Source organism: Buceros rhinoceros, unplaced genomic scaffold, assembly GCF_000710305.1.
Source record: "Buceros rhinoceros silvestris isolate BGI_N320 unplaced genomic scaffold, ASM71030v1 scaffold928, whole genome shotgun sequence".
Taxonomy (NCBI): domain Eukaryota; kingdom Metazoa; phylum Chordata; class Aves; order Bucerotiformes; family Bucerotidae; genus Buceros; species Buceros rhinoceros.
Window position 1 is genome coordinate 136 of NW_010427229.1, and position 14,106 is coordinate 14,241.

The 14,106-nt window shown below is 37.8% G+C and overlaps 1 protein-coding gene across 1 annotated transcript; it reads left to right on the plus strand.

Annotated features, from left to right (window-relative positions):
* Positions 1-4,919: 4,919 nt before the first annotated feature.
* On the plus strand, positions 4,920-13,932 carry CHORDC1 (cysteine and histidine-rich domain (CHORD) containing 1; the record flags this gene model as incomplete). Its single annotated transcript, XM_010141777.1, has 10 exons — positions 4,920-4,969; positions 6,979-7,035; positions 7,507-7,667; positions 8,245-8,345; positions 9,292-9,350; positions 10,348-10,418; positions 10,640-10,745; positions 12,459-12,578; positions 13,224-13,286; positions 13,789-13,932. Coding segments are annotated over 10 exons (932 nt in total), but the record flags the coding sequence as incomplete, so codon positions are not given.
* Between the last annotated feature and the right edge of the window lie 174 nt (positions 13,933-14,106).

Here is a 14,106-nt window from a genome sequence, read left to right on the forward strand (position 1 = left end):
AGCGCCGAGGGGCGATCTGAGGCGCCCGGAGTACCTGCAGCGCTCTGTGTCCTCCCCGGTGGCTGGAGCCACGTCGCGGAGCGGAGCTGTCACAGGCCTCTGGGGACGGTCAGCGCTGAGGGGCAGGGAGAGCCCTGCCTGCGGTGCGGGGTGTGTGTCCCTCTCTCCCTTCGCCTGTCTGTTACGGCAAGGTGCTGGTCCAGGCTCGCGTCTGCCCTGGGGAACTCGTGTTTCCGTGCGGTGCTTTCTGTGGCTTTGGGGGTGGAGGGGAGGTCCGACGTGCGGTGGAGCGGTGCTGCAGGCGGCTCCGCTGCTGTGCGGCAGCTGGACAGCGAAACCTGCCCGAGCTGGAAGTTGTCCCTTTAATGCGGGGCTGGCGGTGAGCCTGGCTTTTTGCAGTTGTAGGATGTGGTCTTGCAGCAGGTAATTAAATGTGCTTTATGATACACGTAGGTGTGTTTTGCCAAGTGCTGTGAGCTCTTGCAGTGCTTCCCCCATGTATGCTGGGAATCCAGTATCTGGTGAAACATCTTTAAAGCACTAACACTTTAGGTGTCAATTCCACAGAGGCTGCAGAAAGGTCATCTGAGTTTTCAGTAGGCTTGCCCTCAGCTGGTTTGTAACTGTTGGCTGAATTTCTAGAACGGCCTTAGCTTAATTTAGTGACCCTCCATATTAGAAGTAGGCTAACGTGTTCCAGCATGTGCATATTCTGTGATTAAGAAGCGTGGCATAAAGTGTGTTTGTTTTTCTGAGCTCAGTATTTTGAAAGAGAGGGGCATCATTTTGAGTAAGACTTGCTAATGTTAGTAACAGCTTTTAGTAAAAGCAAACACAGTTGTGGAATGCTTCCATTTAGTGATCTCTTCCACCAACATCCCTTGCACCCCTTTTCCCCAAAAGGCAAAGCAGATAGGGGGTTTTATACTAAAAATTCTCACTGGGGCATCATGACCTGTACTCATTATTTAAAAAAAAATAAACAAAAAACAACAACAAAAAACCCCCAGTTCTTTACCATGCATTCCTGTGTTTGTGATCAAGTTGTAGTGGACTCAGTCCGGTTGGCATGGCCCTGTGCTGACTGATGCTTGGATTGGGGAAAACAACTTCCTGAGATGAAGTTTGTTGTGACTGGAACTACTGTGTCCTAGGCTAAGCAGTTCTAAAGGTAAATGTAGTTATAACTTTTGGCATCCATAAACTTCACCAAGGTCAAAGGGCTGATTACTACTTAGGCATCAAAATCCACATTTAGCTGTCAAGTTCAAATGTTTATTTGTGTTTCACAACAGATACATACCTCCAAAATACTGTGTTAAACACCAGCATGTTTATCCCTTTAATAAATTTTGCATTGACATAATCTGATAGTTAAGCTTAGGATAAATACATCATTAGGAATATTTCTTAAATAAAAATAGATAGAAAATAAGGCCTTCTGGCCCCAAAATGGTTTTGAATCTCTCAGGTTTTTTCTCTACATTCAGCCTGCAGTATATTCCCATAGTGATGCTTGATGTAAGAGGCCTTTAATCCTGTCTTTAGAATCTGATGGCTGATATAATATAGGCATGTATTTTCTGTAGAAACTCTGATCATTTCCAAAAAATGAGCAAGTGGCAACTGGCTGGCATGAAGGACTATGCCTCTTAAAGAGAGGTGGAACAAACAACCTGAGGGAAAGCATTAAAGGTATGTCTACATGGTTGTGACTGAGTGGATGGTTATGAATTCACTGTGGCATGCCTGGCAAGGCACAAATTTCATGTGCATCTTAGATATGTTAACTACTAGTTAGTCCTTGCTGTTAAAGACCTGTACAGCATCTGACACAAAAACTAGAACTTAACTTCAAAACTGGTAGTAGGTTTTGACTTTTTTTTTTTTTTTTTTTACCCTTTTTTGTGGCATGCCTGGCAAGGCACAAATTTCATGTGCATCTTAGATATGTTAACTACTAGTTAGTCCTTGCTGTTAAAGACCTGTACAGCATCTGACACAAAAACTAGAACTTAACTTCAAAACTGGTAGTAGGTTTTGTCTTTTTTTTTTTTTTTTTTTAACCTATTAATGACTATTTCTAATCCATTTCAAGGCCAGGTCAAATTTTGTCACTAAAACTGTGTATACAGTATACATGCACACTTTGGGATAGGTTTGAAAGCAGTGCTGCTTAATGACAGTTGAAAACAAAACCAGACTGAAATTGTTTACGTTTTATGTGTTTGTCTCCATTTCTTCATCCTGCTGCAACTTTTTTGATTGTTTGTTTAGGCTATAACTTGGGTCTTTCTTAACACAGTTTAATTTGGTCCATTGCCAGAACAGAAGCACATACTCTTTTGTGTTTGTTTATGCACTTTTTCCTGAAATCAAACTTAGTGATGCTGCGCCCACAGGATCAATGTGATCACAGAGCTGATGAAAACTTACTTTACATATTTCTGAAGGGGCATGAGTTAGAGATGTAGTTGGAAGAAATGCTAGTTTGGATTTTTGGAGCCTGCCTGCCGAGAGTCAGTTTTCTTTACCCTTGCCTGGTTCAAACTCTGTGCCTGTAAAGTGTACCCTCTGATCCTGTGTTCCCCACTGCTTTTGATTCCTCAGGCTGAGCCTTTCTTTTATCTGTGAACTATTTATAAACTCTTGCCATATCACGTTTGTTCTGTTTGTTATGCTTTTTCCAACACTCTGAGAAATTGGATTTAACTGTAAATACCTCCAAGTTTGGGTGACCATACCATTTTCAACTTTGACATTTAACAAAAAGACTAATAAAGGGCTTAAATGAATAAGCAAGGATATAGTGGTAAGGTAGTGGCAGACAGCAGCGTGTGCATTGTGGAGTGAGATTGGTTTGGGTATAAAATCAGCATTTAAAAAAAAAAGAAAAACACCAAACCAACCTAAAAATTGTGGTACTTGCATCTCCAAAAGTTATCTGAGGGTGAGGGAAAATGCCGTGCTTTGAAAAACCTTAAGTTTTTCCTGGATAAGGAAAAGTATTAACAACAGTGGAGTGGTACCTTGATTTTCCTTTTTTTTTTTCCATTAAAAAAATGTAGAATAGAAATCAAAGGCTGAAATCTGAACTCGGACAAATCAGAACTAGAACATGCTCTTAACTGTTCAGGTGACTGTCAGTGTATCCTAAATTCCCAGTTTTCCCCTGCTGCTCTGAGATGTGATGCTTTTATGGATTAAACTTTACTCAGATAGGAGTTGTTGAACTCTGAGTGAAAACAAGTTGATGTTTTCCTGTCCTCCGGTATGCAGGGCAGTCAGACTGCTTAGTGGGTAAGTCCCATTGCCTCTGCTTGAGGCATTGCAGAGCGCCTTGTCTCAGCATCTTCTGTAGAATATATGTGTCCCTCCTGAGATAGCAGCAAAGTGGGCTGCCGTTTGCTCCGTGGTGTACCTCCTGCAGAGAGGGCTTCAGGGAGCAAGGCAAAAGGATTGGCCTTGGCCAGATGGACAAATAGACTCTTGTCTGTATCTGCCTTGTGAACGGGAGGATAGTCGCCCCTGAGGAAATAGATGGTAAGGTGATTTTGGTCTCTAAAAATGTTGCACTAATTCTTGTGATGGCATACTTCCTTACTTTTGGAAAAGAATAGCTTTTATTTTTACTTTTATTTGATTTAGCAGTGAAGTCCTGGGTTCTTTATACAAAATAATCACAGGAAAATTGTAAAAATATGTTTACCAGCAGTAGCTTTTCGTGCTGAAGCTAAAGGAGTTGGTAGAAGTTCATGGACGTGCTTTTAAGTGCTGCTGAAGCACCCAAAATATGTGCCTCTTGAGTTAAGGTGCGAACTGATGCCTGTCAGACTCTATTAGTGCCTTAGACTTAGGCGCTTAATATAAAATTAATGAAAATGACACTGAGTTTTATTGAAATTCTGCATATTTACAAAGACTGAAAACAACACAGTTGGGTGGGGTTTTTTTGCCCATTTAGTATCTGTAGGGAGATTACTCATGAAGTTATTTTTCATTTGTCTTGCTTCCTGTTATGTGCATTCTGTTCATTTTCACTCTTTCATGGAGGCTTATTATAACTATTTATGTCACTCTTAATTTTAGCTGTTTCTAACAACAATGAAAATTTTGCTTTGAAGGCTGAGAGATAGCTCATGTTTCCCATCACTTTTACAGTCAGGTCATTAAAATATTACCCACGCAGTATATGTCAAAGAGAAGTTAGATAATCAGAGCAATTGTATTACAATTGAAGAAAATACATATGTTAAATAAAAAAGGAACGGTTGCTACATAAAAAGCTGTAATGAATATAAACAGTTCTGTTACTAGAAGTTGTATTTCAGTGTAGTGTTTGTACAGAACCTGTTGATAATTAATAGTATTGGCATGTCTAAATTGTCTGTGTGGAAGACTAGCCTTTGGGTTCAGGTCCTTAATTAATAGACCGAGGATACTACAGACATTGAAAAAAGGAGATGATCATGGATGAAGTAATGAACTTAAGATTTTTCTTAAGAGTTTTTTTTAAAGAGTGCTTCTAGATAGAAAGCCTTGTTCAGGTGCAAATAGATATATTTGATTCTGTAAACCAGTATTTTGTGTTAGTGCCACCTTTGTACTTCTGCTGAATAAGGACTGATTATTGATGGAGGCAAGGGGTAGTCCATAGAGTGCTTAGTTGCTCCATATGGAAATAGAAGTTTGTTTTAGATGCCTGTAAGTAAAGAATCTTGATTATTTAGGTTTAATGCACGCACTCATCCACTTGTTCTGCGGAGTCTGTATTTTCCGTCATAATTTTGTGCACATGGAGAAATGGGACAGCTTACAGCGTATGTGACTTGGCAAGTGTGAAATTTTGCTGGGTTTGTGATCAGATGAATAAAGATTCTTGGTATGCCTAAATACTAATAATACTCATTTTCTTGCAGATTCATGCACATACCATCCAGGTGTGCCGGTCTTTCATGATGCTCTCAAAGTAAGTATGCAACTATCCTTTTAAGTCTTTTGTTATATATATATGTAAAACAATATGCTCATTTTCCCTTTTAATTGCAAATCTTTCAGTCTTGTAGAAACTGATGTTCAGCCTATCGCGTTTGAGCAACTCCATGAAATGAGAAAAGCACACTTACTCAAACCTAAAGAAGTTAAAAACTATTTGTATGGTCTAAATGCCACACAAAACTGTATGACACACCTTTCCTATTGACTGACTTTAGGTGTCTCAACAGTTTAATCGTGTCCTCTGAGTAGGTCTTTGGAGGTGTTGAGAGTTCTTGTAACCAAGTCCTGCTTGTAACCAATTAACCTGCTTGGAATTCAAACCAGCTGCTTCTGGTCTTCTGTGCCTATGCTAAGGTGTACATGACGCTTACTGTAGAAAATCAACTGTGTTCTGTTAATTGGCCAAATGAGAATGTTGCTTATGTTGAGACTGGTCACCCATGCCTCTGATGCAGCTGTCCAGGATTCTTGGGCTACATCCTCAGTAGTGAATTAAATGTACCTGTGACTGGTCTCCAGTGCTAAGGCCAACTCAGAGCCCATATTTGTTATATTAAGCTGTTTTCTTTCTTCAAGATCTGTAGGATGCATCCAAAGTGCCTACAGGGAATTGTTTGAGACATGACTACCAAAACAGTACTGGAAATTATTCTAATGGTTTGATTTTGTATGATCAGAAATGGAGCTGGCACTGTTTACTGTTTTAATACAGATGTAGCCTAAGTGACCTTTCTTAGGACACCAAACTGATCTTCAACCAAGCTTTGGGACAGGCATTTTTTCCTTAGTATTTACAAACTGCTTCTACTGGCTGTGCGTCTCATCCCTGTCTGATAGTGTGGTGTCTTTGGGGCTCGTGGAAGCCTGTGGGTGGTGCTGGGTAGCATGTTCTCTGTGAGCTGTTGCTCATGTTGTACATGATTCTGGAATCGGCCATTGTGTGCCACTGACAAACTGGGACAAGTGCCGTTACATCAAATACGATACAGTTACTTAGACTATGGCAATTCCTTTTATACAAAGTTATAATCGTACTCATACCACAGTACATAAATCTTCTATATAATTATAAATGCAGAAGTTAGTTAGCTCAAAAGCTTGTGTTTACTCTCTCATGTGCACCATTTTTTTTAAAAAGTGCTACTTTCCCCCCGCCTCTTCTTATCCTATCTCTTGGCCTAATTAAAAATCTGTCATAATTTTGTGTGAGCAGTTTTCTTCCTGCTATGCCTTCTAGATAATCTAAGTGGGCAGGGTGAACCTTTTGTCTCCTCAACTGTGCAAACAGTTAATATTTTGAGGCTAGTTTAGAAGCACCTACCTAAACCTCCTTGTGTTGTGCTGCTTAAGCTCTCAAAGTGGTGGTGCATTTAGTAGTGAAACTGTTGCCTTTAATAAGGTTCTTTGAGTTCTAAGATGCGTTATTCACACTAGCAAGATGATTTTCTCTAAAATTGGATTTCTGGTTTATATAATAAAAATGCTCTTGATTGATGTCAAATTGGAGGCTGTGCAATGCAGATATCCCACTTTGTGGTGGGAAATAAGCTGAAAGTCTTGACTAGTGCTCAAGGAAAGAAAAAATTCTCATTTTAGGAAGGGGCCCTGCGCATTCTGCCACAGGTCCTAGTCTCAGGTACAGTATTTCTTTGTTCTGTTTATGTGTTACTTTATGAGATAAAGTAATATCTCTGTTTCCAGCCATGTAGAGTTGGTACCTAAGTTGTCATGGAAATACTGCCTCACGTTTACTGAACTTTCTGATTAAAGCAGCATGAGTGAACTAGAAATGGCAGCTGTAACATGTGTTGCTGGCTAATATAGGTGATGACAACATTGTCCAAAGAAGGGAAGAAGATTGTTTGCTAAACATGATATGTTGCATCTTGTGAAGGAATAGAATTAGTCTTTTGCTTTTTATAAGCTGTTGCCAAATAAAATAGTCATGCTTGTTTTGTTTTTATTCCAAAATGTTTATAGGGTTGGTCATGTTGTAAGAGAAGAACAACAGACTTCTCTGACTTCTTAAGCATTGCGGTATGTACTCATGATTATTTACAATTTTTAGACTTGCAAATGACAGTAATAAATATTAAATGGTACATCTGCTCACATATTTAAAATTCACACACTTTGTGAAAACTCTTACATCTTGCACATATTATCTTTCTTGATATAATGTTGAAATGGACTCACATTTTCAAGCTTTAATGGTTATAATTAGTTCTATCAAAACCTATTTAGACACTTGCTAACAGTGTAGGCAGGTCAATTTTTTTTTTACTCTTGTCAATTACAGAAAGTGTGTGTTTTTTCTTTAACATATGTCCAAATTAAGATATTTTCCACTTGAGCTGTGTCATTTCCTTTCCAGCTGGTATTTAGTGGGCTAAAGGAGAAGATGGGGCTGAAGAAATAAATGAAGAAAACTTGTTGCATTTTTTGTTAGTTTTTAATAGTGCAAACAAGCTATATTGCCTATATATAAACATATGCTTTCCACAATAGGGCTGTACAAAGGGTCTCCATAACAGTGAGAAACCTCCTGAGCCTGTTAAACCAGAAGTCAAAACTACCTCTGAACGAAAGGAGCTAGCTGAACTGAAACCCAGATTTCAAGAACACATAATTCAGGCACCAAAACCATTGGAAACGATTAAAAGGCCAAGGTACAGTATATAAAATCAAGTTGTGCTGAATTTGTGGTCAGCTGACCTATTTAAAGCTTGTTTGGTCATTCAGTGTTACGCATCTTATATGGTGTCAAAATTCCCAAATTCAGCGCTTGTGTTGGTAGCAGTGGTGATGTTATCCTAACTTTCAGAACGAGATGCAAGAATACTGGGTAGGACAAGGCAGATCTCTCAGTATTTAGCTTCACAGGAAACAAAAATTGCAATCTGAAGCCTCATAGCTTTGAATTCCAACAGCAGTTGTGTTTAGTGTGTTAAACAATCATGAAAAATAATTTTAGTGTGCTTGTATTTAGATTCCTTCATCTCTCTGATTTATTCTTATTGTTGTGGAGTATTTAGGATTTCCTGTTGAAAGCCAAGACTGCATCCTAAATTTGTAGTCTGTTTTTCTGTAAACAGTAGAAATTGGCATTTACAAATGTGGCTTGTTCGTTGTTGTAAGGAGATTGGAAAGAAGTGGCTTATAGCAAGATCAAAAGTTACTACTTTGTCTGTTCTAAATTATTGTTCATGAAGCTGACGTGAATACTCAGACTTTTTTTTTTTTTAGCCCAGATGAACCAATGATAAATTTGCAGCTGAAAGTGTCAGCTTCTTTGAAGCAAGCGCTCGATAAACTGAAACTGTCATCAGAAAATGAAGAGAAAAAAGGTAAGGATGTAGGGAGGTTACATAGGTATATGATGCTGATTGTCACACAGACAAATGAAATGCTGTTGTTTATTGTTATTTCTGAAGTGATAATTTAATTATGCTCTTGTTCTTAGTAATCTGGGAAATATCCTCCAGTCTAGGGAATGATAATGAAAGTTTAAATGTGAACAATGTGGAGACATGGATGTTAGGAGCAGTGTGTTGCCATTAAAATTAATTGAACTGCCTCTTTTCTAAGATTTCCGGGTTAGAGTGGGCATGAGGGGAGCATCCATTTCTGGATATATGACTGAAATAGTTCTCAAGAAGTGAACTCTACTCCTATGTTACTGCAAACACCATGTCACACAAAGCGTTTCATAAACTGGTGAAATTCCTCTGAAACCTAGTTGATTCTTCCTTGACTGTTTTTCTCCCCTTTTTGTTCTTCCCACAGTTTGTTTCAGATTTGATTCTAGAACTACACCGCTCCTTAAGAAACACTTTCTAATTTCAACCTACATCTGTGGCTATTTTATACTCTTCTATCCTTGTGACAGAACTGTCATTTAGCTCTTCTTTCTACCTGGTATCTAAATTCTTTCCTTATGTCTATATACAGACAGCAGTTGGAGCCTTTTACATTCTCACTTTTACAAAACCAAACAAGATGAGTGATTGTTCTCTTCCCCTATGGTTGTAAGAATCCTCTTCATCAGTTACCCCCACACACACTTAAAATAGTGTAAAGGTATAGAACCTAGAATTGGATGGATAGGTAATGCTTTTGGAATGTTGTATAATTTCTGGGGGTTTGTACCAGGCAGAAAATAGACAGCTTGAGAAGTTTTTTCTTTTTTTTCCTAATCTACTCCTTATCTGATTTTAATTCTTACTAAAAGCAAAATATTTAGTCCATTATACAATTCAGTTGCTGTTTCCTATAATACATTTCTGTTTACAGAGGAAGATGGTGATGAAATCAAGATTGGGACAGCGTGTAAGAATGCAGGCTGTTCAAAAGTAAGTGATTCATTTCCACTCCTAAACCTAGCTACTGTGCTGTTAAGTGTGCAGTTTTGTTTTCCTTTTTTGCATGTTTTTTCATGTGCTACGAATTGATTTGGAAATGACACAAAGTCCATCAGGTTTCACGAATGCATGTTTGATAACACACTCAAGTATGGACAAATATGGGCTGTTTTGTACCGTGCATGCAGTAAGTCCGAGATGGTGGGTTTTTAAGCCTGTCCTGGATCTCTCGTGAGTAAGCTTGCCAAACCCCTGATACTGACATGTTTCAACTTATAATATTGGTGAGAGGTGGCTTACTGATAACACTTGAATTCCTCTTGTTAGTATGTGTATAGGTCAGAAGCATCCGCAGATCTTACCAATCAATGCTTTCTGCCAGAGGAACCCACAAAGAAAATGCACCAAAATGAGTATATTATATAGTCATTTAACCTGAAAGTTTTCACACTGATGCCCTTGTGTTGTACAGAATGGGACAGTAGAATTCATATATTTCACTGGACACCTGACAGGTTTTGCGTTTTCTACTGAAACTCTGTTGGAAGGAGAACTTAGGGCATATCTTTTGTTAGGAAGAACTGATCTCGTATTCAGGGCAGAGTTGTATGTTCCTTGTGAGCACCCATGTTTATGAATAATAAGTTTAATTTATTTTCCAGTTAAGTACTTGGTTTCTCTGAATATTCAGAGTATTTTTAAAGATAGATTATCTCTGAGGATCCAAAGTGATCTTTATGAGCATAGATGAAGTCACCACTGATGTGACACAAAGCATAGCTTGTTAGGAGTGCCAGGGAACCTTCTGTGAGTGAAGGTTGAATGGTTACTTTGAAAAGCTAAGGCAAGCCATTAGATCTAGATTATTTACTCAAATACTTCCTAGTGCTTTGTGCAGTGTTTCTGTTGTGGATTGTGTCTTATTTTGTCTCTTCCTCTGGCCCACATCCTATAACAGTAATACACTTTAAATGTTTTGTTTTACTAGACATACGAGGGACCACACAGCACGGAAGAAGTCTGTATATACCATTCTGGTGTACCTATATTCCATGAAGGGTTAGTAGTCAGTTAACATTAACTTTTTTACATAGTCTGTGTTGTGTTCCTGCTTTCTGTGTAGATGATGCCTTGTTTTCATTCTGTATTTCTTCAGTCAAAAATGGCAATGCCTGAAGAAGGCATTCTAAATTAACAGTAAACTTGTATAAAGGAAAGATGTTAAGAATTCACAGTAAATACAGTCCTAAATATTGTTAATCACTTTGCAAACTTTGAAGGATGAAGTATTGGAGCTGTTGTAAAAGAAAAACGTCTGACTTCAATACGTTTTTAGCTCAAGAAGGCTGCACAACAGGAACACACGCATGGACTAAAAAGGATGCGGTAAGTAGCATTAACGCTGCGTTCTGTAGCTGCCCATTCTGAACTTTGAATACCGAAATAGAGTTAGTGGTTTGATAGAGTTACTACTGTAGGTGAGCTGTTACAGATCGCTACCTCTGAAATAAAATGGTAGATATTATGCACAGCATGGCAAAGAAATGGAGTTTAAGGTACTCTGTGGTAGAAGTATACCTTCTTTCTTTTTAGTGATATGTACAGTATCATATTAAAAGTGTTGTTGAGAAATTCAGAGAAAAACATCAGTCTTTTGTGCTTCGTTAGGATAGTCTAAAGTATTCCACACAGGATATATTCCATGTATATTACCTTAAAATAAGATTATTATAAGTCTTTGCTCTCCCAAAGACCATGAAGAGAGTAGCCATACATGTTCTGTAGTAAAATGAGCTGTACTTGCAGTGTCATTCAGAGCAGTGGAGTTTTGTTTAGGGTAGGGATGGCAGCGCAGATGAGGTCGATGTTTCATGAGTGGGGAGCAGGGATGGAAGGGTCTCCTTCTATCTAATTCAGATCCTGTTTACACATCTGAATGTTTTTTGATCTGAATGTAACTGAGCTTTATGGTTTAGCTACCACTATAACAAATAGAGAGAGAGCATCTGTTTAGTTTGTAGGTATTTCATTGCAATATTGGGAACAAACTGCAGAAATCACAAGGTGAAAAATATTCCCATTCAAGCTTTAAAAAAGTTATTAGAGAATGTTGTAGAACATAATAATAGAGCTGAACACTTACTCAAAAAACATTAGCTGGTCACGTGTTGGATGCAGGTGAACACGAAATTCTTGTTGAGAATGCATTGTGTATTGCTGAGGCAAAATGGGTTTGAAAACATCAGTATCGTTTAATGTAAGCAAATAAAACTGTGTTAGAGAGAGTAGTTCTGTTACCTCATTCTACTTACTTCTCAAGTCATAAAGCTGCTGCTTGCTTTGAAGATTAATGTTTGTGTTTAAGAATTATTTTGAAATACAGAAAGGAAGGATTAAAAAAAAAAAACCAAAAAGCTGAAGTTGTGAGTGAAAAGTAGAAGAGGATTCTTGTGAAGAATTTACCCAGATGTTAAGAAACTGTGTATATGAAATGTGTGCATGTTGAAATAATGGGCTGCTAGCTAACAGAGGGGTTTCAGCTTCAGCTTTTTGTTGTTGTTTTAGTTTTTTCACTGTTTATTTTTCCTGCATAAGAGGACAAAGGGTAATACTGAATATTTCTTGCAGTAATATGAAGGTTTCTCGGGGTTATGGCTTTATTTGTTCAGTTCCTTTCTAAAACCTGCTAGATAACTGTAGTCTTGGAAAAGAAGTTAATCCAACAAGTAACTTTTTTTTGGTTAGTTGGGGTACTTTTAGTGTGTAGTGCTGTGGATTTTGGTTTTTGTTTGTGGGTGGGTTTTTTTTTTCTATCATGAAGTCCTGGTTTATGACAGATGTGACAAGACTACAGGAAGAATCATCAGTTTTCTTACTTCTAATGCTTGTCAGGGACTAGTAGCTGAAATATTTAGTAAAAAGTTATGTAAGTGGAGTTCTGTAATCTCCAGTGAACATGAAATATAGTCCTTTATTAGCTATGCTTATTAGTTATTAAAATAGTCCAGGGCTTTTATCCTGAATAATCTTGTAAAAAATACTCCTGAATGCAATGTTAAGTCTTTTTTTTTTTTTTTCTGTACCTTTTTCCTTGTATAGGGTAAGAAAGTAGTTCCATGCAGGCACGATTGGCACCAGACTGGAGGAGAAGTGACTATTTCTGTATATGCTAAAAACTCTGTTCCTGATCTGAGCTATGTTGAAGCAAATAGCACAATGGTGAGTATCTACCTTAAGATGTAATTATTTTTTCAAAAAAATTCTTACAGCAGCCTCAAGTTAAAAAAATATGGCTTCTACTTTATTTACAAGGCAGAGGTAACATAATCTTTTTTGAGTAACATCTTTTCCTTGGCCTTTGTGTTTGCTCAAGTATGTATAGCTTCTTTTTTTTCCCTTCTGTTCAGACATCTGTGCTTTTATTTTTTTCCAAAGCTGCAGTATAAATGCATCAAAAACTCTTTGATTTGACTTCTGCAATTAAAACCCGGGTGTGATGGATTTGCATTGCCATACGTGTAAATAATTATATTAATAATTTAATTGTATTTGGCTTAATGTAATTTTAATATCTGTCTTCACAGCATTCAGTTTCACAACTATTACTATTAAACAAGTGTTAAAATGCTTCTCTGATTTCTCAGCCATGGAACAGCTTCCAGGATGTATATATGGTCACTATTGACTGTAATACTGTATCAGAATCTATTAGAACAGATTTTCACTTCTGTGTCTGAGGGACAGTTTGGTTCCTCTGCTCTCTGTAGGAGCTGAGTCATGATGTGATAAATTTTGCTCGAATGTGCTTGAGATGTCAAATGTTTTATTATCCTGACAATATTTTCTCTCATTTTTCCTGTTAAGTTAAATATCCATATTGTATTTGAAGGAGAAAAGGAATTTCATCGTAATGTGAAATTATGGGGAGTAAGTATAATTTTTTTCTATTTAGAAACAACCCAAAACACAACAAAACACATTCCTCAGCTTCCTCTCTCTCAAAACATTTTGTTTTCCCTCATTATTGTGCTTATGGAAAGAAATTCAGTTGCATGTCATTCAGTAGCTGCCTTTAAATCTGAATCTAATGGCCCAAGTGTGATATCATAGTTGATGCTGCTTTGAGCAGCAGATGACCTCTGGAGGTCCTTTTCAATCCCAGCACCACAATGGTGTGTTGCAGAAAACCCTTGACACTACATAGGTACATGCTTAGGTTAGTGTTAGGCCAATGTGTATGTAACAAATCCATAGGCATGTGCTTCTAGTTTGGGCGTGGGAGAGGGCTGACTTTCCCAGATAAAAGGGAACTCCATCTACGTAAACATCTACCGAAATTTAGTGACAAGGTACTCTGCCTTGACTTAATTCCCAAATATCTAGCAATCTGTTTCTTAAATTGAAGTGTAAACTGTGTTCTCTGTTCTAGGTAATCGATGTAAAGAGGAGTTATGTGAACATGACGGCTACAAAGATTGAGCTTACTATGAGAAAAGCAGAGCCCCTGTTATGGGCAAGTCTTGAATTACCAGTATCCAATGCCCAACAAAAAAAAGAGAATTCAGATCAATAATGGTTCCAAGAGACAAGTTATTTCCCATTATGAAGTGGTGACTTGCTACTGTAATCAAATATTTAACTTTTATATAGAATCATTTTTTTATGCTAGATCATATGTTCCATTCTACAAAGAAATTTGGCGCACAGTAAATGGGGGTGTAAACTTGAAGGGTAATAGCCATTCCTG